Source organism: Myodes glareolus, chromosome 13 (assembly GCF_982192425.1).
Source record: "Myodes glareolus chromosome 13, mMyoGla1.1, whole genome shotgun sequence".
Classification (NCBI taxonomy): Eukaryota; Metazoa; Chordata; class Mammalia; order Rodentia; family Cricetidae; genus Myodes; species Myodes glareolus.
Genome location: NC_142038.1, coordinates 27,628,210 through 27,654,053, shown reverse-complemented (window position 1 = coordinate 27,654,053; position 25,844 = coordinate 27,628,210). Strand labels below are relative to the sequence as shown.

Below are 25,844 nucleotides of genomic sequence, written 5' to 3'. Positions count from 1 at the left end.
TCCAGAGTCACCACTATTTTATGTTGTTTCTTTGCATAGTAACCATAAGGGTGTTTGTTTGGCTTGCCTTGCTCACCACTCTGCTTCTGAGAGGTACCTGTGTGGCTACATCTAACTACTAGTTCATGATCATTGCTGCCAACTCCGTCAGGCTTCTCAGTGTTGTGTTGGCTAGTCTTGGTACTTTATGTAAAAAAAAAAAAAAAGGAGACAAAATTAGAGGTTTGTAGGAAGGACTTGCTAGGTTCCCAAATTACTTTATTTGCGTTTACAGGATCCAAAATGTCCTTATTGAATACCAGCACACGTAGTATGGTTCCATTGCAGACCAGTGGTTGACCTGTGGTCTGCAGGGATGGAACAGAATACAGGAGTAGCAAAGTACATGGGTGTGCATGGGAGGGGCCGTACTGAACAGACAGTGGTCATATTAAGTAGCAAAATTGACATCAGAAGAAAGGATAAGATCCTGCTTTAGAGTACAAGACCCCACCCTCCCAGAGTCTCTTCTGCACTGTCAGATTTCCTTCCAGGGAACCTCACAAACAAGCAAAGTCCTCCTCCTTTCCAGGTGGTCTATAGGTTATGGAAACTTGGCTTTGAATGACAGTCCCAAATCTAAGAAAAACACCAACTGCAGGGAATTCCAAGATTCAGACTACTGGTTCCCTGGAACCAGGAAGGGGAGGAAACCTCCACAGAGCAAAGAAAAGTACAGCCTGGCTAGGGATTCCTACCAGAGGGAACCTTACACACTCAGCTTCACACTGACCTGGAACCCTGCATCCTCACAGCCTGCTTTATAAATGGCATCCACTGCAGAGCTCTCCCAATAGGAGCGGGCCCTGGGACTGTCCTGTATTGTGCTCCCAAGCCCTGCAGAAAGCCTACACTTGTCTTTGCCTTATAGATAGGGAAGCAGAGGCTCAGTGGGAAATGGCTTCCCCTAGTTCGTGCCACTCAGAGTAAACCAAAGCCCATCTAGTGGGGTGCCCCCAATCCCCACAGTCACTTAAACTCTAAATCACAAGACACGACACTGTTCCACAATGTTCCAGAATGAGTAGGCATCAACTCGGCTAGTGAAATGGGTGGAGTCCTGGATGGGCCCGATTCCTCCACCCTACTCTGCTCCAGACAACTCGTTTCCTTTTAGAGACTGGATATCCACATCTATACAACAGTATGGAGAGAACCACCGAGACCCTTTGACACATCACTGTCAGGAGTGGCATCCTCATCGCTTGAGCTAGGATCTGTTCAGCAGGGAGGATGGGAAGGTGTAAGTTCCACTTTGTGTCTGTTGTGTAAAGGGTGTCACTGGCTGAGCCCCCTTTTTTCTCCCCTCCTCTTCTAGGCCTTGCCCCTTGTGGACTTCCTGCTTCCAGCCTCTCTCCAGGGCCCACACAGCAACCAGTGAGGCCATTGCTAACCTCTTTCTCCTTTACCCAGTAGAGCCGCTGTCTCACTCCACCACGGCCTCTCCCGCCTCCAAAACACCTGACCTCTTCAATTCCCACCTCAACACATGCCAAAAACACCTTCTCATCACTCCATTTCCTTGGTGGGCTCCCAGTCCTTCTCTGAGATCTGGTTCAAGTCCTCTGGGACGTTTCTGAAGTCGCATCTACACACCCAGGGTTCTTCTGTTCCATGACCCTTTGCTCTCAGCTGCCTTACAGATCTCGTCCTGTCATTTCCTCTCAAGACCTTGGCCTGGCACTGTCTAGCAAGGGACAGATGTTTCAGATACACTGAGAACATGTGCAGACGAGAGCCAGCTGTGCCAGTGGGAAGACATGGGATGCACATCTGGCAATCAACAATCAACACTTGGGAGAGGGAGGCAGAAGTATCAGGAGTTCAAGGTTGTCCTCCGCCAGCCTTAGTTACAGCATTTTTGTTTTTGTTTTGTTTTTGTTTGTTGTAAAGCTAGAGTCTTAAGTAGCCCAGGCTGGCCTTAAATTCACTATCTAGTCAAGGATGACCCAGACTTTCAGTCCTTCTACCTCTCTCTCCCAAGTGATCTCAGGCATACCAACTATGCCCGGTTTATGTGGTGCTAGGGATCAAACCCAGGACTCTGTGCATGTTAGACAAACATCCTACAAACAGCTGCATTCCCAAGTTGCTCCTTCCTAATGGAACAGTCCAGATATAGATGGCCTACTCCTGAGCATTCTGTCATCAGGTGAGTGACAGCTGCTGGGACCAGGCAGAACAGGCGTGGGTACAGCTTCCTAGAGACACTCCATAGGCAACTTACATAGGCCACCTGGTGTGCTTGATACTAACACCTATCACAGGCAGATCTGAGGCTGTGAATCTAGAGTAGGTCCTGAATCCACATTAGATCCAATGTCTGATGCATATCTGCTTTGATGACTAATGAACCCAGTGACCTTTGAAGTGCTATATTTAATAATGTTCACTGTGTGAATGAAGTCAGTCTGGCATGCTCACTTTGTAATCCTAGTGCTTGGAAGCTGAGGCAAGACCAGCCTGGGCTACATGTTAAGTTCCAGGCCAATCTAGGCTACAGGGCGAGATCCTGTTTCAGAGAGAAAAGGGGGAGAAAACTAAGAAAAAAGAAAAAGGGATGGAAAGAAAGGAGAAAGATAAGAAAGCAAGCAGAGTCAAGATGAACGTGATGGAGCCCAGGGATTTGGAGCTTCAGGTTGAGGTTACAGCTCCTCAGACTCGGGGAGCTTCCGGACCCATCCCTGAGCAACCCTGTTGAAACTCGGTCTGAGACGGAGGAGTTCCAAGCCACTGAACGGCTCCGGGACAAAGGGGGTGCCTGCTTGGAAAACAGTCTCCCCAACATGGGGTCCTCCAAATGGCACTGGGGTCCTGAAAAAGAGAAACAGGAGAGATGAGCTGTGTGAAAGAGGGGTAACACATGTGCTGACACCCAGCCTCTCTTGAGGCCTCAGTTTCCCCTTCTAGGCAGCAAAACTCCATACTATCATTAACTGGTCCTTGGTCCAAATCTGTTCCTTGTTGAAGTAAGTGGGAAGTTTCTAGAAGTGGCCTACGCAAAGTTCTAGTCTCCCCTCCAGTCAGTGCCAGAAGGGAACAACACAGGAAAGTGGATTTCTCTTCCTCACTTTCCATTACGACAAAATACCCACAACCTAGGGGACAGCTGACTTCAAGGAGCACCGAGAATGAGCAAAATGCCAGTGACAAGCAGAGCCCAGCCCTTCTCCCCCACACAAGCTGCCAAGGGTAAGAATGCTAACGTTACTGAAGAGGCAGGGACGAGCTTCACATCATCTGCTGCTTTGGCTCGTGGGTAAATCGGTGCTTTTGCCTCCGAGGACAAATTAGCATAATCGTTTTTAACCTGAAAATATGTAAACTGTCACCCAGCAACTCTGTTTCTAAGCATATGGCTGGGGGAGGCTCCTGCATGCTCGCGTGGAGAAGCAGACAGCAAGGCGTTAACAAGCGGGAAGTAGCCCCGCACCCTCTGATGTAGGGGCACGAGCCAGCGACACGCAGAAACTCAAGGGAAAGGGAATCATCTGTATGGGAGAGATGGGTTCCAAAAGCACAGTGGTGAGTGAAAAAAGGCACGCTACAAAGTGAAAGTATTCATATACACAGCAGTGCGCACACCCTCTGGTAAGCAGTGGTCAGTACAAATGTTCTGAGATCACAGGACATCCTGACAACCACCCGTTAGAGTCTCCAGGAAGCCGGAGGTCACACGGCCCTGCGAATCGCCAGGAGAGAAGGGAAGAAACTTTGGTAGCTACAACCCGTGTTACCACTGCAAAGGAATCGGGTGGGAGAGTGGCCAGCAAAGAGATCCTGTCTTTACTTGAGGGTCATGTCCACCCAGGACTCTCCCGGTTGTCCCTGCGTCTGTCCCTATGCTCCCCCACATGTCTGCAATAAACTTTCCCCACCGCACCTAGGAGCAGCTATGCTCCTTTCCTATCCTTTTTTATTTAATTTTATTTTGTTTATCTGGTGCAGAAACCCAGGGAAGCCATGTTTCCTTTTCCTCTTTTTTCGTTCACAGCTGCCTAATGCTGTATGTATTTTAAGCCTTTTTCTGGGAGAGAGCTGTCCTAGGTATTGACCATGGGGCCTCATGCATGCTAGGCAGGTGCTCAATCCCTCAATTGCACCCATGGTCATTTTTATTTTAAGAAATACATGCCAGGCAGGGGTGACGCATGCCTTTAATCCCAGCATTCAGGAGGCAAAGACAGGTGGATCTCTGAGTTTGAAGCCAGCATGGTCTACAGAGTGAGTTCCAGCACAGCCAGGGCTACACAGAGAAACCCTATCTCAACAAACAACAACAACAACTAAAGAATACAGAAAGCCATATTCTTGTAGTTCCCCGGCAGTGGGGACTAGGTTTGCCTCTGGGTGGAATTGCAAACCTTGGCTAGGGTCTGGACTCCTGCCAGGGCAGTACTACTGCTAGGCTACCCCAGCTTTGCCAGCAACAGCTAAACCCTTCTGGGGCAGGCTGGGCAATGTCTGAGCCCAGCAGGCTTCACAGCCATGACTGGGAGTCTAGAGTCCTGGCTGGGCCCTGACTGTCCACGAGAGAAGCTATTCCTCCTCTGCCACCTCAGTTGCTCCCGCTGCTAGGAATGTACCTCAGCTGCCATTCTGAGATACGGGAGCGAGGCATGTGTCCAAGTCAGCCAGTCGGGAAGCTAGCTGCCAAGACTGAGCCTGCTGTGGAGTTGAGCAAGTGGTCGGGCAGCAGTGAGGACCTCGGAGGGACAGCAATTCTGCTTGGTAGAGAGCTAAGGCTCTCACACTCATCTGCCCAGTCCTCCTACCAGTGTCCTCCTTGCCCAGCCAGCTGTGTATAGCGGTCAAGTCCCTCTCTACTGTATTCTCAAGGACCCCATCCTTCCATCCTTTTTCTCGGGCCCTCCCTAGGCCTTCCCACACAGTGCCTGTCTCTCAGACAATCTTCGTGTGTGGTCTCAGCAAGTACCAAGACTGCTGGCTGGCTGGCTGGCTGGCCGGCTCTCTGAACCCTTCTTGTTCTCATTCAGTGCTGCCCAGATCAGAAGACCATGTTCAGAAGCAGCATGGAGACAGAAAAGACAACCAGCTGGTGCCCCTCTGCAGATCCGCCGCCATCTGGGACTCCGGCTCTGCTTGCAGGCTCCTAGAGCAAAGTTCCTCCTGTTTCTGCCTCGTTCTCCCATCCGCTTTCCCCATCATTTCTGCCTGTAAGCAACAATTGCAGTAGCAACAATCGCAGCAGTAGCAGCCCTAGAAGAAGCAGCTGGCTCCTTGTCCCACAGAACCTTCGGCCAGGACCCCTCACGTTATCTCCACAGCAGCCTTACGTACTGGGGAATGCTGCATTTTACAGGTGGAACAACAGAGGTGCACAGAGGTTAAATTACTTGTCCAAGGCCAGACAGCCAGGTCTGGAGTCTGCATTTAGCCACGCACTAAACCAGTATAGGCCACTTCCTCAGCGGCCCCCAACTCATGCTATCTCCCACTTTCCACTCATGCTATTTCCCACTTTCCACAGCCTCAAAGCCACCTTCTAGGCCTTTTTCATACTACTGGGGAAAGAAAAAGCAGGATAAGCCCAGAACCAGTGAGATCTGGAGGTGTACCCAGGGGAGGACAGAGTTTGAGTTTGGATGTCCGTTCCAGAGCTGAGTGGAGAGCCAGACAACCCAGACTTCTGGGACTTGACGCCCAGCGCTGCCCCATCCTCTGGGGTCTTCTGTGCTAAGCAGGCTGTTCATATGCCTGAGTGTGGTCTTTATAGATGAGGGGAATCTGGTACTTGCAGCAACATGTAATGAAGGTGTGACATGTTCACCTTCACACACACACACACACACACACACGTACACTTATTGAGCACCTAATAGGGGTGCTAGAGGCAGTGTTCTAGCAAGATCTCAGTAAACTATAACGTGCTGGGGTTACAGCTAGTAAGCAGAAAGTACTCGGCCTCCCCACCCTGTACGTCCCAGGCAGCCTGGTTTTACTTGTTGAAGTTGCGATAGTCGCGAACAATGGGGGTGATGCTGCCACTCGGGTAGTCTCGGTAGCTGATGAACTCCTGCCATGGACAACGGTAGCCTTTGGGGATGGCGGTGTGGTTGAACTTCTCGGGCGGGATGCCCTTCAGCGGTTCTGCATAGCCTGTGGGTGGAGTGGCACTGGTGACAGGCACTGCCTGGGCTCCACCATCACCCACTCCTACCCTGCGGGCGAGAAAAAGCCTGGGCAGGGAAGAGGAGTCAAGAGAGCGGAGGTAGAGGTGGGGTACGTGAGCCTCCCGATCCCAGGACGCCGGGAGGGCTGCAACAGTGGGGTTCAGCCTGCCCTGAGAAAGGGATTCGCTGTGTAACTAACCTGGGGGATTTGTTGTGATTCTTTGAGCCATCGGTGCCCCAGGACACAGGGTGGCAGCTCACCTGGTGCCAGGGCACTTGGACTACGGACCGACTCAACACTAGTCACTCCCGGGTGGGCCGTCCTGGGGTCCCCCAGTGACCCCTGGGAAACGTGGAGCTCCGAGCGGTGGTTCTGCTCCAAGAGGTGGTTCTGCTCCTCCGGGCCATTGAGAACCTGAGCACAGGGGCGAGCACTCAGAAGCGATGGCCAGCCGCTCTTTGGTCGGCCCGTCCCTTCCCGTAGCTGTCCCTTGGGAAAGGGGTCACTCCTCACCGTAACCTGCGCTGCTCTGCCAGCCACTTTCTCTCGGGCACTTCCCGCTAGGATCTGTTGAGGGAAATAAACAGGCAGGGACGCTCTGCTAAGCTAGAGGCCAGGATTTTACTACCACCACCTAAGGAATGTGGAGGGAGAACTAGAGTGTGGGGTGGGGAGGGGAGCTTGGGATTGTAGATGGTTTACAGGGATGACCCAATGCCTGTGATGCTGAAATATCAGTAGCACTCATTGCTACTGTAAATCTAGTCAGAAGAAGACACTCTTGAACCTCAGTTCCCTTCTGAGGGTGGTAGCTGTAGTGGTGGGGGTGACTGTGGTAGTAGTTGGGGGGCAATGATGGTGGTGGTCATGGTGGTGATGGTGATGGTGGTGGTGGTGGGGTGATGGTCACAGTTATAGTGTTGATGGTGCTGGTGTTGGTGGTGGGTGGCGGTGGTAGTGGGTGGTAATGGTATATTGATGGTATAATGGTAACATAGTCTCCTCATACCTGTAGAGCCCTTTCTTAGTAAGCACTATCTCAGGTATCTGACAAAGATGACCATCTTGCCATCTCTCTCCTCCTCCCTCTTCCCCACTCCAGCAAGGTCCAGAAATTGAGTGATAAAGGGAGAAATGGCCCCAGACTTGATTAGGATTTTCCAAAATTACCCACCACCAGCAAACCAATCTTTTGTTGTATTTTGAGGTAGGATTACTTCTGTAGCCCAGGTTGGGTTTGAACTTGTTCTGTAACCAAGGACAGCCTCGAATCCCTGATCCCCTGCTTCCACCTCCCAGATGCCAGGATTACAGGTGTGTAGCGCGCTGGTTTTGTGTGTTTCTGGGGATGGATGGAACTCAGGGCTTCTTGCACGCTAAGCAGGCACTTAACCAACTGAGTGACACCATGCCCCCTTATTCTCTCTGTCAGCCAATTCTATGGCCTTCTCCTTCTTTGTTTCAGTCCAAACTGAAGTCTGAACTGCATCTGACACTATGTAAACAGCCCAGTGCATAATCTAATGAGGGCATGCAGGATACCCCACTCCACCCATCCTCCACCATCCACAGGGGTCCTCAGTCTGGTTCACTGTCTTTAGACTAACCACTGGCTTCCTTCTTGGCCTTGATTTCCCCAAGAGCACACGATGGCTTTACTTACACTCTGCAAACTTTCTGAAAGCTCAAAGGTAAACTTCTGCACCCGGCGCTGCCTCTTCTGAAAGAGGAGGGATCCTGGGTTGTTGCGGAGAGACAGCTCCTCTATCATCAGGTCCTGAGGCACACTCAGCTTCTTCCCCAGGTCCAGCGAAGGGACTGTGGGACAGGTCAGAGGGGGCTCTTACTATCTGACCTCAAGGCAGCCCTGCTATTATTCCTGGACAGCACCAAGCCTCACACTTGCCAGCACTGGGCATCATTGTTCTTTGGGTGTTTGCCATCTGAGGGTTAGAAGGCACCTCAGAGATCGGTGGGCACAGGCTCAATGATGCTCAGTGCTGTTTTAGATGTTCTTGACCGTTTATACTTACTCCATGGATTTCCTTTGCACCTCTTTGTCTATATTGGGAGTGAGAAAGGATGAGATGCTAAGGTTTTTTTTTGTTTTGATATGTTTTGTTGTTGTTTAAGGGAAACCACAATAAGAGACAGTAAAAGAAAGGGAAGACTTGATCAGAGCCAGTGGGAGGATGGAGCAGTCATTCACCAAGATGGGAGAGATGAAGGAGGAGATGGTTGGGGGGAAGATGAAAATTTGGCTTGAGACACATTCTTTAAAATATGCTGATTTAATTATATTTATTTTGGGTTTTGGAGACAGGGTCTCACATAGCCCAGGCTGGCTTCAAGCTTGCTATTTAGGTGAGGATGACCTTGAACGCTGACCTTTGTTGACCTCCATCTCTGAGTGCTGACATTACAGACATTACAGCACCATTACAGGCATATATGCCAACAAATTCACCTTGGTCATTTTAGTTTTAAAAATTGTCTTTCAACATTATTAAAACAGCATGGGTATTCAAGAAAGTTATAAAGTACAGATATAAGGAAAGAAAAATGCCACTATCTCCCACCCAGAGATGTACATCCCAGCGTAACACCCTTCAATCACTATAGCAAAAGTGCTTTGTGATGTGATTTACCAAAGAGTCCCCTTTTTCCAAGGGAATACATTTGTGCTGTTGGGTTGTTTTGTCCACCTGACACAAAGGGGGTCATCAGGGAAGAGGAGACCTCAACTGAGAAAATGTCTACATTAGATTAGCCTGTAGGAAAATCTGTGGGACATTTTCTTGGTTGATGTTGGAGGACCCAGCCCCCTGTGGGTGATCCCAACCCTGAGCAGGTGACCCTGGTGGTATAAGAAAGCAGTCTGAGCAAACCATGAAGAGCAAGCCAGTAAATGGCATTTCTCCGTGAGTCTCCAGTTCCTGCCTCCACGTTCCCGCCCTGGTTTCCCTCCATGACAGACTGGGATCAAGACATATAAACAAATAAACCCTTCTCTCCCCGAGTTGCTTTAGCTCAGGGCGTCTTTGTCACAGCAGTAGAAAGTAAACTAAGATATTTTTACTTTACTTTTATAGTTTTATTCAAACGTTCCCAATTATCTGAAAACTTAGGGATATTCTCAGAGGCTAATGAGAAAGGTCTGTGTTCAAGGCAGGCTGGGCTACATTGTAAGTGCCTGTAAAAACAGTCAAACAACAGAAGCAGCAACAAAGGCACCTTTTCAGTCTGAAGAGTCTTATAGACATTCAAGTGGAAATGACAAAGGGGGACTTGGAAGGCTAATGTTAGTTCAAAGGAAATAAAAATCTAGAGATCAAAATCTGGGGCATCATGATCTTATAAGTAATGGTGTTGCCATTGTTTTCATTTTTCTTTCCCTTTTCTCCTTTTGTTTTTATTAATTATTCTCTTTATTTAGTAAGTTATAAGGGGTGGGGCTATTTGCCATAGCACAGCTGTGGCAGCCAGAGAAGAACGTACAGGAGCCTTGCTCCACCATGTGGGTCCCAGGAACAGAATTCAGGTTGTCAGGCTTGGCAGCAAGTGCTTTTACCCACTGTGTTTTGACACAGTCTTATGTAGGCCAGACTGTCCTTGAACTTGCTATGTAGCTAAGGACTACCAGGAACAAGTATGCACCCTCAGGTCTGTCTCATGTTGGTTTTCAATGAAGAACTGAAATCAGTCATTAGAATCAGTCATTCATTAATCCACTTAGAGGATTTTGGGGGCCGCTGACTATCCTTAAGTGTTTGGGTCCCATCCTGTTGCCTGTGCCTCCCTGAGAGCAAAAAACATAAGTATATATTCAACCAACAAAGAAAGCCTCTTGGAAGACATGGTGATGGCATGCTAAGGATGATGGTGGGAAAGGATGCTATGCAGGCAGCTTAGCTAGCATAGCCAGTCTTCAACATCCGATACAGGGTGGGGGTGTCGTTCAGTGGTAGAGCACTTGCCCGACTTGTGTAGAACTCTGAGGCCAGTCTCCTCCAGCACAGGAAACACACACACACACACACACACACACACACACACACACACACACGTACTACACACCGACACACAGAATAAAATCAGGCATAGAGCCTCCTGTGTCAGGTGAATATAAATGACATTTTAAGCTGGGAAACCGGATGAGGTCAGGGAGAAAGCAAAACAGATCCAGAGAGCCAACGACTTCGCCCAATTTTGGTGGAGCAGAAAAATGCCCTTGAAACCTGGGGGATGGGGTGGCAAGGAGGAACTGCAGAGAGGGCGCACCTGGCAACCAAATCCTGAAAGACTTCAGAGACAGACAGCCCAAGGTATCAAACCCAGATGAGACCCCAAGAGTGACCATCGGAGTTCACAAGTTGGGGGCGGTGGTGATCTCCACTGAAGCAGTGACCATAGAGCATCTGGCTGTGAAAGTGTGACTGGAGAGAACCCAAGAGAAAACTGACAGGGGAACAGGGGGGCAATGAGCCAGAGACAGGATGTAGGATGTTCGCGGAGGGCAGCTGTGCAGCTGTCTAGTTTCTTCAAACGAGAGAAGGAGATGGAAAAAGAAAGAAAAGGAGAGGGGCTGTTTTAGATTACATTTTAAAGAGACATGGCAACCAAATAAGAACCATGCACCTTCGCTTGGGTCCTGATAAAACTACAAATGGAGGCTGGAGAGATGGCCCGGCATTTAAGAACACTAACTGCTCTTGCAGAGGATCCAGTTTCAACTCCCGGCACTCTAAAGGTAACTTGCAACTGTCTGTAATTCCAGTTCCTGGGTGGTGGTTGGGAGCATCTAACACCTTCTTCTGGCCATACAAGAACTGCATGAATGTGCTACACATACATGCAGGCAAAAAAACACCAATGCACACAAAATACAAATAAATAAATATTTAAAAAATATTTTGTTGAGACAGCATTTCTCTGTGTAGCCTTGACTGTTCTGAAGCTCAATCTGTAGACCACACTTGCCTAGAACTCCGAGTTCTGCCTGCCTCTGTCTTCCGAGTGCTGGGATTAAAGGCATGTGCCACCACCGTCCAGTTTTAAAACTTTAAAAACTATTAAATTTAAGAAATCTAAATACAGACTGTGCTATTATTTTTTGTGACAAACAGGGAATGTCACTTTTCTTCCTCTGGTTGTAGGAACTGGAGACAGAGGAGGTGTCATGCTCTGCAGGGAAGTGTCGCATACTTTTGCCTCCTGATGCCGTAAGGACCCTCCTGTCTCTGCTCCCAATGCTGCATGGACCCTCCTGTCTCTGCCTCCCAATGCTGCATGGACCCTCCTGTCTCTGCCTCCCGATGCTGCATGAACCCTCCTGTCTCTGCCTCCTGATTTTGCATGATCTCTCCTGTCTCTGACTCCTGATTCTGTGTGTCCCCTCCTGTCTCTGCCTCCTGATGCTAGGGTTACAGGAACCTGCAGCCATGCTCAATGAATTTTACATGAACACTAGGGACTGGGACTCCAGTATCCCTTCTTGCATGGAAGTACTTTTTACCCACTGAACCATCCCCCTTGTCCCTATTGTCACTGTCAACAAGGAGTCAGACTACAGACAAGCTGTATCCTCAGTTAGTCCTTCCTTTGCACAAGAGCACCCCGACTCTTCTTTCGAGGATCTCACCCAAGGCAAGTTTTGGGATCACCATGATGAACTGGTTGGAGAAATGTGACACATTGCAAACAATGATGTGCTTTGGAAGCTGGCGGAGGGGACACAGTACGGTAAATCATGGGAGGATGGAAAGAAACCTGTGGTATACTGCTAAGGGTAAAAGAAAGACCCTGGAGAACATGATCCATGTCCATGTGCATATAAAAACGGTGAACAGAAGAATCCACACCAGGATGCTGGCAGTGGTTAGTCTATTCAAGTCGTTTCATATGAAGAACTCTCAAACCATCCATGTGCTATTTTGTTTGAGTTGTTCAAAAACAATTATTTTGTGTTTGGATGTTTTGCCTGAATGTATGTCTGCACCACATGCATGCAATACCCACAGAGGCTGGAAGAGAGTGTCAGATGCCCTAGAACTGGCGTTGTAAACAGTTGTGAGCCCCAAAATGGATTCTGGGAGCTGAACCCCAGTCCTCTGAAAGAGCTGACAGTGCTTTTAACCAATTGAGCATTTCTCTGGCCACTTGCCTGGATAACCGGATGTGTTATTTACAAAACCACAATAGAAGCAGCAGATCTGGGGACAGAGAGACCAACAGTCAAATCTCAGCTTTGCTACCTATCAACCAAGACCACCTGGCTCCTCTGAGCCCTGTTTATGTTTTGTAGAGCCAGAATGATAATATGTAACTTAGGGCTGTTGTGATGTTCAGGTAGCTTAATATGTAAAAGCTTCTAACACAGTGTCTATCCCATAGCAACCAGAAGTAATGATAACTGCTTTTATTGCTATTGCTTTTTAAAGGGGTAGGGTTGAGACAGGGTTTCTTTGTGTAGCCCTGGCTGTCTTGGAATTTGCTCTGTAGAACAGGCTGGCCTCCAACTCAGAAATCTGCCTGCACTGACTCCCAAGTGCTGGAATTAAAGAGGTATGCCACCACTGCCCAGTGATCGCTATTGCTTTTCAATGGCTGCTTTTATTTGAAAACGTCATTAGTGTCTGTGATGGTTTGATTCACTATTTAAATCCTTGATCCCTAGTTGGTGGCACTGTTTAGGATGGTTATGAAAACTTGGGGAGACAGGGCCTGCTGAAGGAGTGTGTCACTTGAGGGCTGACTGTGAGAGACTGTAGCATCACCCCACTTCCTGTGCTTTCTCTCTGCTTTTTGCTTATGGTTGAAGATGCAATGTCTCAGCTCCCTGCTCCCGCTGCCTGCTGCTGGGCCTCCCATCCATTGTGTATACAGTTGAGAGCTGTAAGTCCCAACCAATTCTTCCTTCTGCAAGCTGCCTTTGTCGCTGATTCTCATTATAGCAACAAAAGATAGCTAATACATGTCATAACAATAATCCTGTCTGGTATAAATTACGTGTGTTGATAGTTAGGGGTCTGTAATTAATGACAGGGACAAGAGACATAGAATTCAGCGGCCTGACTCCTCCAGTTTAAGCCCCAATACTTCGCAGTTTGCATCTACAAGCACACAAAGTCATGGAGGATGTGCCTGGGAGTGTGACTCGGTGTTACACTGAGGGCTTGTCTAGCATGCATGAAGCCCCGAGTCTGATCTTCAGCACCCAAAGAGGGGAAGATCCCAAAATCATGACAACAAGAAAAGACAAGAACACACAAGGTAGGTTAAAAGAATAACTCACATATAAAGCCGTACAAGGCAGAGGCTACAGTTCAGTTGTTAGTGTGTGCTTAAACGTACTAGGCTCTGAGTTTGATTCCCAGCGCTACATAAAACCAGCCTGGAGGCTGGAAAGATGGCTCATTGAGTAAGAGCATGCATAAACATGGGGCTCTGAGTTCAAATCCCAGTATCCATATGAAAAGCTGCACTCCTTAAACCCCAGCACTACTAGAAGACAGAGACCAAGGGTCCTGTGGGCCTGCTGGCTAGCCAGTCTAGCTTCAGGTTCAGTGGGAGACCCTGGGTCAAAGGAATAAGATTGAAAACAATAGAACAAGGCAACCAACGTCTTCCCCTGGCTTTTTTGCACATATGTGTGTGCACATGTGCACACACGCGCATACACACACACATGTGTACACATACACACACATACACATATCCACTCATCTACCTGCTCCTGCCCACCCCTACCACATTGCACTCTCAAAGGTCATTGTCAGCGATACAGCAAGTTTGAGACCATCCTGAGATATGGAACCCTATCCCCAAAAAATTATTTCTAAAAATAAATTGTAGGTCACACAACACAAGTATTGAGTCTGTCAATCTCTGACCAAGACTGAGCAGCAAAGGAGCTCGGGAGCATTTATCAGAGTATCTCTGTTGCCAAGTCCGTGCCAGTCACCTGGGCATTAGTCCAAAAGACAACAGTGTGGGCCCCGCGCCAACTGCGCCAAACCATAGTCCCAGGAGGTGATGCTGTGGGTCTGGATTTTAATCAGCAACACAGAGCCATTGAGGTCACACAAAAGCTTGAAACTCCCCACTAAGTTGAACTAATTTTTAGACCATTTGAAGTGCTCTAATAAATTCCATGATTATAATGGAAGTTCTCAAAGCAGCCTTGTAAAATTGCCAAGCATGGATTTTGGTGATTTGTTCATAAAGTTGAGCCACGTCTTAGTAAAATGGTTTGTGGCCAGCTGAGCCACCTTCCCTTCAGTCTCTCCATGCCCAAACACACACACTCTCCTATTCCCAGAAATGAAGCTGGGCTGCCTGTCCTGTCCCCAGGCTTCAGTGAGACCCACAGCCGGGCCGAATCTGGAACCAGAGGGAGTCCTTGGAGCTCAGTTTGACCTTAAGAGAAGGCTGGGAACAGGGTGATCTTGGAACCAAGGATGCGGTCTGCGTTACTCGGCTGTAGTGGAGAAGGGTGAGTTCCCACAAAAGCCTCAGAAAGCATCCTAGCCCAGGGGCATACTCCAGAGATGTGTCTAGAGACTGCTGTGGGACCCTCACTTGCTTGCCGGCCCTGAGACCAGCAGGCCTGAATGGCCATAACCTGAGATCAAGGGGAGTCTGCAGGATGTAGAGGGCTGTATCTACCTTACCTGGCTCAGCAAGATCTCCTGTGACAACCATCGCTGGCTCCTTCTGTTCCTTGGGGATCATCCTGTGGAGGAGAAACTCCCACAAACGGCCCAGGAAGCCTCTTTTTTCTCCCCAAACCTCCACTTAGTCCTTGTCGCCCAGCCCCAGCCCTGAGTTGACCATAGTCACAAGCAAAGGCTAGAGGGATTGGAGGGCTTTTGAGGTCTGTATAGGAAGGAGAAGACTGTGGGCCTAGGAGATCACACAAATCAGAGGCCAGTGTTCTGGGAAATCATTCTCTTTAAGGGCTTCTCCCTAGGGGCCTGTCCCCAGGCCTGGGGCTTCGGAGGTGGGGAAAGTTGGGCATCAGGCACGGTTGTCATCATGGCCTAAGAGTTCTAACTGGAGGCTGGAAGAGGTTGGGGCATCATGAATCAGATTAGGGCTACCCTGGGGTCTACACACTGGTACTCGGTCCTGAGGTTAGGTCAACAATATAGGCAAAACTATCACATCCTCCTTTGAGCTACTTCCATGACAACCAAGTTATCTTTGGTCAATGCCAGTATAATAACCTGACTCTACCAGCTCCCCCTCTACAGCCCCCTTTCACATTCCCCTTTCAGAAATCTGGCCCCTGCCCACCTGTCCTAACTCAGTTCCAAGCACCACCTCAAGGCCCCAGCCCTCAGCTGTCCCTACCTAGCATCTTGTCCCTCACTCTTTCTTCATCCCTCTCTTGCTTTCCAGGAATCCTGGAACGGATTCACAAATACAAGCCCCAGAGAACCTGTGTGAGTTCCCAACCCACTTTCCCTAACATGGGTCAGGAAAGGAAACCCAACCTTGAGTCCCTCATCCCCTCTTGACTCTGTGTCCCCCTCTCCTTGGCTCCCAGATCTTTCCATGCTCCATCTGTGTCTCCATACACAACAGGACCCTGGACACTGACTGAGCTAAGTCCATTAGGCTCCCTTGACTTTCTCTGCATGTATGACCAAGTAATGAACAAGTAATTCACTAGCTCTGTGCCTCAGTTTCTCCTCTGTAATTTAACAGCACGGGTTAGACTAAACCACAAGAATGGGTTTCAGGGTTATCCATGGACCCCTAAAACTGAATGCAAGCCTGAGCATGTCTGCACACGGTTGAGGGTCACGAGATAACTGACAAGCGCCAACTATGACTTATCTGAGTTAGAACACCGTAGTTCTCAGATCTGTCCCCAGATAAACGTTCACAGGATCTGAGCAGGGTCCACAGTTTACAGTCAGGGAGTTGTCTCTCTGCAGTCAGTGCCTACCGATCCTGAAGACCGAGCAAAACCACTACCTCCCCTCCCCTTTAACCCCAGCCTTCCCATTGCATGTCCAGGACTCTGGAGCTTATAGTTCCCTTCCTCCTAATGCAGACTCTGGACTTCTGTGAGGCCCAGACTCCCCAGATCACCTACAAGGACCTGAAAATTACCTCACCTTCTCTGCCCACTCCCCCTAGATCCCAAGAGCTCCCTGGAAGACGAGAGGATGATGCCTGTACCTGATGGGGCCACAGTAGGTGGGAAGGAATGTCAGACCCTTAAGATTAACACCTCCATCGTCGGGGAGCTGGAGTTGTGTGGTCAGTGGCTAATGCAGTCTCCCTGGTCAGCGGTCAGTGAGCAGGGTGTGTCCTACAGCCAGTGCTGGCTTCAGCTGACAAGAACCACTCCTACCTTGTCCGTGGGTCAGCCTTATTTCGGGCTGCAACAGGAGCCGGGGCCAGATGCGAAAAGCACTGGGCTCTGGGGAAGACAGGTGTCCCGGCAGCAGGCCCTTGCAAACAGAAGGGCTTGCACCCCCTGGCGCGGTCACATTAGAACTCTGGGGATTGGCTGCCTTCACTGAAGCTTTGTAATGGCGGTATCCCTAGTGCCTAGGGTAATGCCTAATAGAAATTCAATAAATGTTTGCTGCATAAATGTAGTATGGATGGGTGGAGGAATAAGTGAATGAATTCCCCAATAGCTTTTCTTGACTTTTCCTTTCTCCCTTCCTCCCTTCCTCCCTCTCTCCTTCCCTCCCTCCCTCCCTCCCTCCCTCCCTCCCTCCCTCCCTCCTCTCCCTCCCTCTTTCCATCTCTCCTTCCCTCCCTTTCTCTCTCTCATACTCCCTACCATCTTCTCATATTCTCTGAGTCTCTATCCGTGGACTAAAAATAAATATGCCAGGACTCTATCTCCAAGGAGCTCAGCTAGCCCAGACTTGACCAGTAAAACAGCCTTTGGGCTATCGTCTCTCTAGCGTTGCTCTGAAAGAGCTCACGGAGCAGGGAACACGGTGCCAGCTCAGTGTGAAGCCTGGGAAGGCCTCCCAGGGGAAGACGCATGGGCACTGGATCTTGGAGGACGCAGGGTTTGTGGGAGCCCACCAGGCAGAGGTGACCTGCAGGTGGAGGACCGATCTCTTGCAAAGACTGTGGAGGGTTTGGCAAATAGGAGCTGAGGGTGGTGCTGGGAGTTGAGGCCAGACAGGTGGGAAGGGGCCAGATTTCCAAAGGGAACTTGTGTTGCAAAGGACTGATGAAGAGATTAAGCTGGCAGAATGGAGTGGTCAAACTGACATTTTCCAGAGACAGTTGCTGTGCACATACAGGGTTGAAAGGGGTCAGGCTAGAGGCAGGGAAATTGTGGGGCAGCCAAGAGAGAGATGGAGGGTAACTGACTTAGGGTGGAGACAGAAGCAGAGGGGAGGAGGAGAGGTTATTGAGGGGCACTTGAATAGCGCCCCCATCTTGTCTGGAAATGCGAATGTGTGGGAAGCAAGGAGCAGGTGAGGGTGAGGTCGGATGGTGAGCTCATTCCATCAAGGATGAGTTAGCTTAAGGTACTGAGCTCTGGACAGCAGGCAGTTAGACACTGACTACTCTCAGGACAGGTTCCAGCAGAAGTTATGACTTGTTAAAGGCACACAAGTCAATCCTAGGGAAGGGTGGGCACACACCTGAGTCCATCAGTGCAGATGACCTCAGTGACCTTTCTGACACCCATGTGGGGCAGCATCCTGGGATCTGCTCTGAATGCATCTTTCTGCCCCTTGGGTTTCAGGGTTCAGTCTCTGCTGGACCTGAATCTAGAGGCAGAGCTAAGGGATGGCCTCATCTGAAAGTAGGAACACAATCACTCTTTCTGAACCAAGGTTGGCCCATGGAAATTGGGTCCTTGATGACCCTGGTCTCACTATAGTTGCCTAAACTCACATGGAATCTCCCCTGGAGACTTGTCCCCATCCTGGAATCCTGAGTTCAATGAAGAAGTAGTAACAGAGTGCTGGACCCTGCCCCAGTTTGGCTCTGCCCACTACGGCCACAGCATTCTGTAGCAGCACCACTCCGAGACACTACTTGGATCAACTCTCCCATCACTCAAATGGGGAAACCGAAACATGGGGAAGGGGTGGTGTACTCAGATCCACCTAGCCAATCAATGACAGAACCTAGGCTTCAGTTCAAGGATACCTATGATCCCAGGTTTTTCCAGCTGTTCTTATGATTTCCAAAATCCAAGACCATGTGGCTCAGATATTCTGTGGACTGATGTATGTTTGGGAAGAAGAGAAAGGCTTCCTGAAAGACAAAAAAAAAAAATGACACAGGAGGCAGAAGAATGCAGAAAGCATTTATTGCTCTGAATTCTACAGGAGGCATGAGGCAGGATACAGGCAAGTTCTAGTGTGTTAGAGACCATAAGGGAGAAGGCAGTCACCATGGCAGAACAGCAGAAACAGAACTGCAGTTTCTCAAAGCTGCCTCCTGCTGGTTGTCTGAGGAAATGCAGGTAGAAGCTGATCAATGCCACAGCATCAGCTAGAAGTCTAATAGTGTCTTCTCTGGGAGGCATCTCTAGCCTGGGACTCCTTGGCTACAAGGGATGCTGCAGCAGGTAGGAGCTTTGGTAAATGTATTCATTTATTGACTAAGCTGAGTACACTCTCATCTTCCCAGTCGAGACAGGTTCCCAACCATGGAACCTCTCCTTTATCCCAATGTACTCCATCCCAACCTTGACTTTATTCCACCCTGATCCCTAGCTTCCCCTAGGGAGTTCTAGATTACCCTGATGTGTGGGTAAATCTACTAATTGCTCCAAATCACATCATCCCTCGCCTTTAACAACATCCTCACATTTTGTTTCACCTACGTATATTTGCACCTCATTGAACTACAGCACCTGAATCCCCAGGTTCTGAATTCTGAAGCTGATATTTTGAACCTCAATGGGTGTCATCAGCCAATGATGAAAACCACAAAACTCAGCCACATCCTTCCCAGTGTCATTCTTGGGGACTGGAATCAGAGCCACTGAAGTTTAGGGGACCAGCTCCTCAAGGCCACTGGGTATAGGCACGATCTAGGCCAGTGTGAGATATGAAGAAAATGAATGTAGCCGTGCCCTCTCTTCTAGGCCGAGGCCTAAAACTGAAGGGAGGAGACGTTTACTTGGTGGCCAGAAACACAGGCCATACTGGTGTGGTCCCTTGACTTCCCACCCAGGTTTATTGTCTCTGAATTCAAACCCCATGATCCTCCACCCTCACCCTCCCTTTCTAATACTATGGGATGCATTTCAGGATGAGAACCCTCAGAGGTCAGGAGTCACTTCCCTCCAATACCGGAGTCCCCTCTATGCATCCTGGCCATGGCTTACATATTCTGCAACAAGGACCTCTTTCCAAATAGGTAAGGCCAGATTGGGGGCAGCCATGTAAGGCTGTCATCTCTTCTCTCCTCAGCTTTGAAAAACCCCAGATTTTCCATGACCAGGCCTAGAAGGGCAGAGGTTTGGAGCTCCTGAGACCCATAGCCCCAGGGAACTCAGCACTTCACACGCTGTTCTGCCCTGGCCATAGAGAGATCCCGGACACCCTGAGCTGGGGCAACGAAGACAGCAGGGCAGAGCCTGGGGAGACTCTTCCAGCTCCTTCTCCCTAGAGGGGCCCAGCAGGGCACCTTGAGCTTGCTTGGGAGATCTCGCTAAAGGTCACCAGATAAAAATAGGGCTAGTCTGAGAAGGGATGGAAAACAGTTGCTCCTGCCTAGAACTTGGTGCCAGGAGCCGGTGGTCAAGCCAGGGCCTGGGCATGGGTCACGGCCTAGGTTCTTTTCAACACATACTTTGGCAGGCTGCTGGAGAATGGAGTGAAGAAGGAGCACACTGCAGGCCCAAGGGTGGGGAGCATGGCTGCCTTCTCCAAGGCACAAGTGTGTGGACAGAAGGGGAAGATGTCTGGAGACCGCAGCGGCCAGAGCTGAGGGTCAGAGACAGGAGGCTCTCGCTCAGGGTCACACAAAGGAATGGCAGAACCAAGGGCTAGAACCCAAGTTTGAGTTACTAGCTACCTGGCCCCAAGACCCAGAGCTCTCCTTCTCTGACCCTTCTTGGGAGCTGTCCAATGAGGTCAGACCCTTTGGGGTCCCGGTGCTGGGGTTCCCCAAGCTTGGTGCCTCTTTTGGCTCGGCCCTCCCAGGGTGAGAAACTTTAGGTGGTACAGGAGGCCTCGGTGGGGAGACTACCACGCTTGAACCTCAGGCTGCCATTCCAGCCTCGAGGACAGATATTGTAGCCGAGGATGCCAGGCGATTTTAGCCCGGAGTCCTCAGAGTCGAGGGACACGTCGGAGTCTGTGGGCGAGCGGCGGTAGGGAAAAGGCCTGGACGGCGTGGCCTGAGGACTCTGGGGACTAGCGCAGGACGGAGGCCCGACGGGCAACGGGCTCCGCGGGATGGGGGCGAAGGAGGCTCCGCGGAAGGCGCCTGCGGGGCGAGCCGGCTGCGGAGAGCGCATGCGCGGCGGCGGTCCCTGCGGCGGGGAAAAGGGCCGCAGGGACTCGGCGGCTGCTGGCCGCGGGGAGGCGCTCTTGCGCCGGGCCGCGTTGATGATGTTGCGCGCCAGAAGCGCCTGCAGCTGGCGGCTCGGGGGCCGCGCTTCGGCCTCCGGTCGCAGCGGGGAGACCGAGCGCTCGCTCCACGAGGGGGACATTGGAGGCGGCGGCGGCAGCGGCGGGGGGGCTGCTCATGCTGCTCCGGTGACCCGGCTCCCACGGCCCCGGGCTCACCCAGCCGTCCAGGCTGCTGGGGGGTCGGGAAGCTCCCGGCGTCCAGGGCGGGGACGTGGGCAGGCTCTCGGGGCGGTCCTGGGGAGAGAGCAGAGAGGGCGGGAGGGAAGGTTTAGTGCCAGGTCCTCGAGAATCAGGGTTTTGGAAAAGATCGAGTATGGTTCTCCATCATTAGGAGATCGGAAAGGTAGTGCCTGAAGTAAAAACACAGGTGGTTCAACTCAATGCAGAAGTTTTAAAAGCCTTTGCTATCTGGAGTCAGCCCCCTCCTTGCTTTGGACACAGGTTCCCTCAGTTGGTGGAAAGGAATGGGCAAGCAATCGTCTAGCCCTTTAGCCTTCACCTTCCTCCTCTCTATAATGGGGTGTCCAGGAAGTCGCGAGGTAAGAACAGCTATGTGAAGGAACACTGCGTGCATTAGCACGTTCCTTGGAAGGAACTACTAAATAGAAACTACCATAAGTAGAGATGGAAAAGACACAAAAGGCTAAGGAATGGGGCTGGTAGGCACAATGCACACAGCCATAGGGGGTGAGGACTAGTCTTTTTCAATGACTATATGTATGTTTAGTTTTGAACCATACGGTTGTTTTATCTACTCAAAAATATTACTACCGCTATTAAGATTGGACTTCACGAATCCTTTCATGAGTAGATCTGTTCAGCCCTTATGTTTCAAAGTTACCTCCTCACTTCATTTTCTTGGGGGCCCAGTAGAAGTAAGTTTCTACTGGCGGGTGGAGACACAAAAGGCAGGCAAGCCTCTCATCACTAGACAGCGTTCTCCCGTGTCTGTGCTTCTTGCCAAAAGGGGCAGTGAGACTGATTCTGCGCAAACCAGGGGGTGAAGGCATCCGTGGTGCAAAGCATTGTGCCACTATTGTGGCAAACGCATTTCCTACGGAGCTGAGTGTTTGTTTCCTATCCATCTACGTGTTCCTTCCTCATCTGTCATCTCTCACGTCTTCCAGTTAGGTCATACCGGTTAGGACATTGGCATTATCACATTCATTTCGCTAGTGATGGAAATGAAACCCAGAGGTGTAAATGACAGCCCAGTGGTGTGTGTGTGTTTCAAAGGCTAGACCATGCTTAAACGGTGTTAAGGGGGTTGAAAGTGGAGGGCTTGGGAATCCAGGCCAAACACATATACCTTAAACTATCCAGCTGTAGACCCATATTCCAGAAATAAGTAGCTCACTTGGGCTTTTGGTTGCGACCACGTTCACTAGCAATCATCCATTCATCCCAGTCCCAAGCTATCAGGTTCAGTCAGTGACCTCATCCCAATCAAAGTCTGTAATCACCCACAAGATCCATGCTTTCGCCCAGCCAGCCATCTGCCAGTCATCCTGTCGACCAATGGGGAATTTACTCCCGCCCAATCAAAAGGAAACCAGAGGCAGATGGTATATATTGACCAATCACACAGCAGCAGGTGCTAGAAGAGTCCAACCTCTGTGCCCTTTCACTAAAAAGCACCGTTAAGAAGAACCAGAGAGGAGAGTTTGCTGCAGTGGCCTGTGGATGCTTTTCCAGGATAGCCAATCTCATCGAGGGAGCAACTCAAGGCTCAGCACCAGGCCTCCTCCCCTCTTTATTCCCAGGGTCAGGGTTCTGTGTGTATATGAAAGCCAGAATCCCTGAGAACTGTTCGGTGTGTGTGACACATTGCAGCCTGCAACCAGGTCACCTATGGGAGGCACACCACAGCTTATGGAGAACTTCAAGGGAGGTTCCTGCCCTGGTGAGACAGGAAGGACTAGCGGCTAAGACCAGTCTCAGAGCCAAAAGCTGATCGAGGGGACTCAGGCATGTCTCATTATCTAATGAGTGCCACTCCGAGTTCATGACCCAAGTCAGTCACCAGATGTTTTGTGGCTGTTGTCTTAAGGTCTCTCTATGTGGCCCTGGCTGTCCTAGAGCTCCCGATGAAAACCAGGCTGGCCTCAACTCACAGAGATCCTCCTGCCTCTGCCTCCAGAGTGCTGAGATCAAAGGCGTGTGCTACCACACCTGGCCACAGTCAGAATGTTAAGGCAGAACCAGAAGAGTCTGGAGGAGCTAGGAGAGCTGTCTAAATAGCTCTAAAATTTTGTTTCTGCCTTTCCTGATTATAGGGGATTGCTGGATCCAACAAGTGGAAGGAGACATCAAATTCAGTCAGGACTGTGAAGTGACATGGTTCAGGGACAGGCTGAAGTGTAGAGATGAGCCAGGCCTGACCTCATGTTAACTGCCATGTCTCATAACGGTCCATGTGGGGGCAGAAGGGGCACAATACAGAAAGGAAGAAGGAAGCAGAACTGTTCACTTCCTGCCAAGGAGCCCAGTGCACTGTGTCTACCAAACTCCTTGAAAGTGCAATGGGTGAAAATTCAGAATGAAACAGCTAGTCACCCCAGCCTCTCAGCAGGACCATGGAGTGGAGGGGGCGGAGACAAAGCTGAGCAGTCAGCACAGTACTGTCGGAGACCACCAGGATCACCTCCTGCAGCCCATCTTTGCGCTGGGAAGAACCAGTGGCAGGGGAAGCCAGGGCCAGAGACAGTCAGGGGGCTATGCAAAGTCACGTAGGAACCAGGGACTGATCTCATCGCTCTTTCTTCTCCACCAGGGGAGCCAGGCAGGACGGGTGATAAACGTGGGAAACGTTCAATTTAGATTTAAAAAAAAAAAAAGAAGGGGAGGGGACTGGAGTGAACAGTGAATTGATTGATGGAGGACATTTCAATCCACCTCCCCCCCAAGACACACGTACAAACCCACCTCAGACAGACCCAGGCATATCAGAACTAGGCATACTGATGCATACCTTTCTTTCACCCCAGTCCTGGAGACGTAAACAGGTGAATCTCTGTGAGTTCAAGGTCAGCCTGGCCAGCCAGAGCTACACAGTGAGGCCTTGTCTCAGAAAATAACAATAAAAACCCAGTGAACAACAACAGAACTAGACACAGAAGCTCATGATTATAGTCCTAGCACTTAGAAGGCTGAGGTGGAAGGATCATCATGAGTTCAAGGCCAGCCTGTGCTACAGACCCTATCAAAAAAAAAAAAAAAAAAACGGAAACCAATTTGGGCCGTAGGGCAGTGTGTTTCCTCTATCCTCAACACAGTCTGGGCTAGCCTCAGGAAAGGAGTGAAGGGAGGAAAACGCCCTCCTTTCCTGGGCAGCCCATGGCTGACACCAACAGATGCAGACACACCACAGGCACAGTAGCACCCAGAGACACAACCTCACTCCCACGCACGCACACACACACACACATACACACACAGCTGAGCAGTTCCACTTCACTTCCAGGACCGAATCAGGGAGGAGAGGAGCCCCAGCCCATGGCATTAACAGCGCAGAAGAAAGAAGCAAGGCAGATTTGAGACAGAGTGTATTGAGAACAGAAGACAGAACCAAGTGGCAAAGAGCTCAGCCCAGCGGCAAGAGCTACAGGACGGAGGACGGGCTCCTCCACTACCACCCCCACCCTCACCCCAGGTACAAAAGAGCAGGGTCTTCTAGGGGCTCACTCTGTTCTGGGGAGACCTGAAGAAGCCAAGCTCACTCGCAGTTCCCACATGCATCCCCCTCTCCCGCTTGGATGAGCTCCCTGACAAGGCACCCCTGTTCCCATGGAGACAAGCCCAAAGCTCATGAAAACTGCGCACTCAGCCAGCGCACTCAGCCCAGCACGGTCACCGCCTCCGCCACCCCTGCCTCTCTGGGATCCCAGAAATAGGGCTGGGAAAGAGGAAGTGGGTGGTCCTAGCCTCAAGTCTTGGGGAAGATTCCATCTAAATATGTCTTCTTGTGATTGTATTCTCCACCCCCAACAAAGACTAGTTCGGAGGGGTGGGGGGGTATACCATATCAAAGAGGAGCAGGGAGTGGTGATCTCAGGCTACCTGACTCGACACCCTCTGTATGAATGGGGAAACTGAGACCCAAAGTGAACATCCAGTCAGAATTCTCGTCAAAGTCCAATCTTTTCCTCAAAGCTCTAGGGTCTATCCTGTCCCTCTCTTTTGAGCTACTGTGCCATGTTCCAACTGCCACCAGCTGATCCCAAGCTTAAGCTCGCCCAGCCCAGGCTTCTGACTGTGGTTTGCTGCAGTAGCTCATTCCACTCTACCTCACCGGGTCACTCTCATCGAAAGCTAACTCCTGTGTCCCTCAGCAACAGCCCATCCTTTCTACTTTTTTTCTGCACGAAAGTCCCCTTGCCTCTGAGACCTTTATTCCACTGCACCAGCCCAGTCTCTCAATCTTCAGTGATTACCACAACTGGAAGACCCTGTGTATAAGGGAAAACTAAGGTCCAGAAAGGAAAAGTGAATTGGCCAAAGTCACCTAGAAAATGGAAGGTGCATGAGTCTAGAACATTCTTCCATTGCCTCTCCCTGGACCGGTGCTGTTGCACTGAGGTGGCTTGTTTTGGTCAGTATAGTGACCTTGGCTGAGTCACTATATGACTAAAGGGTCACTCTCCTAACATCTACATAGCCCCCTCTAAAGGACATTCTTCTCAGGGATACCCTGGGATGTCCCCTCACCCCCAGAACAGTGAGGGCAAGGCAGTGGAAACAGGACTGAGGTCTGAGCCCAGGAGTTTCCCTCCCTGTGTAGAGTCGGGTCCTGGAGAGGGCACGGAGGCTGCAGAGTCTCAGAGAGCAGGAAGACAAGCATCAGAAAACAGTGATAACGCTGAAGTCCACAGGCAGCAGAGGACTCAGGAGAGAGGTGGAGCCAAGCAAAGCTCTCTGAGGCAGTGGAGAGGAAATGTCCAGAAGGCAGAGGGGAAGAAACACTCTGTGGAGGTGAGAATCCAGAAGCAGGAAGCCAGATGCCAGGAGCCTGAGCCCTATGAGTAAGGCACAGCCAGAAGCCACTGTCTGTTCCAGAAGTCCCCATGAGGAGCCCTCTGGGCC

The 25,844-nt window shown here is 50.4% G+C and overlaps 2 protein-coding genes across 4 annotated transcripts in view; both read right to left on the bottom strand.

The window, feature by feature from the left end:
- Positions 1-216: 216 nt before the first annotated feature.
- On the bottom strand, positions 217-14,907 carry Myoz3 (myozenin 3). 3 transcript variants are annotated; one of them, XM_085699826.2, is made up of 6 exons: positions 14,847-14,907; positions 7,838-7,992; positions 6,688-6,741; positions 6,435-6,588; positions 6,003-6,159; positions 217-2,853 (listed from the first exon to the last, which is right to left on the bottom strand). In XM_085699826.2, exons 1-6 carry the CDS (start codon positions 14,905-14,907, stop codon positions 2,685-2,687), a joined length of 750 nt encoding a protein of 249 aa, XP_085555952.2. In that variant the 3' UTR covers positions 217-2,684. The 3 variants fall into 3 exon arrangements, with proteins under 3 accessions (XP_085555952.2, XP_087752411.1, XP_087752410.1); XM_087896285.1 differs by having other exon boundaries at positions 6,435-6,570; XM_087896284.1 differs by having other exon boundaries at positions 6,694-6,741.
- A 3,560-nt stretch (positions 14,908-18,467) lies between these two features.
- Synpo (synaptopodin) overlaps positions 18,468-25,844 on the bottom strand; it is a 66,208-nt gene continuing 58,831 nt past the window's right edge. Inside the window, 2 exon segments of the mRNA XM_085699818.2 lie at positions 18,468-20,869; positions 20,871-20,996. Coding sequence (XP_085555944.2) covers positions 20,342-20,869; positions 20,871-20,996 — 654 coding nt within the window. The 3' untranslated portion in view covers positions 18,468-20,341.

What these genes read in the sequence shown, in the direction of transcription:
- Myoz3 (XM_085699826.2), bottom strand. Translation starts at nt 14,907, where the DNA reads ATGATCCCCAAGGAACAGAAGGAGCCAGCGATGGTTGTCACAGGAGAT. An exon ending in AGGAGATCTTGCTGAGCCAG is followed by an intron (nt 7,993 to 14,846) that starts GTAAGGTAGATA and finishes CCTGTCCCACAG; the next exon opens with TCCCTTCGCTGGACCTGGGG. An exon ending in GACTATCGCAACTTCAACAA is followed by an intron (nt 2,854 to 6,002) that starts GTAAAACCAGGC and finishes TCTCTTTTTCAG; the next exon opens with GACCCCAGTGCCATTTGGAG.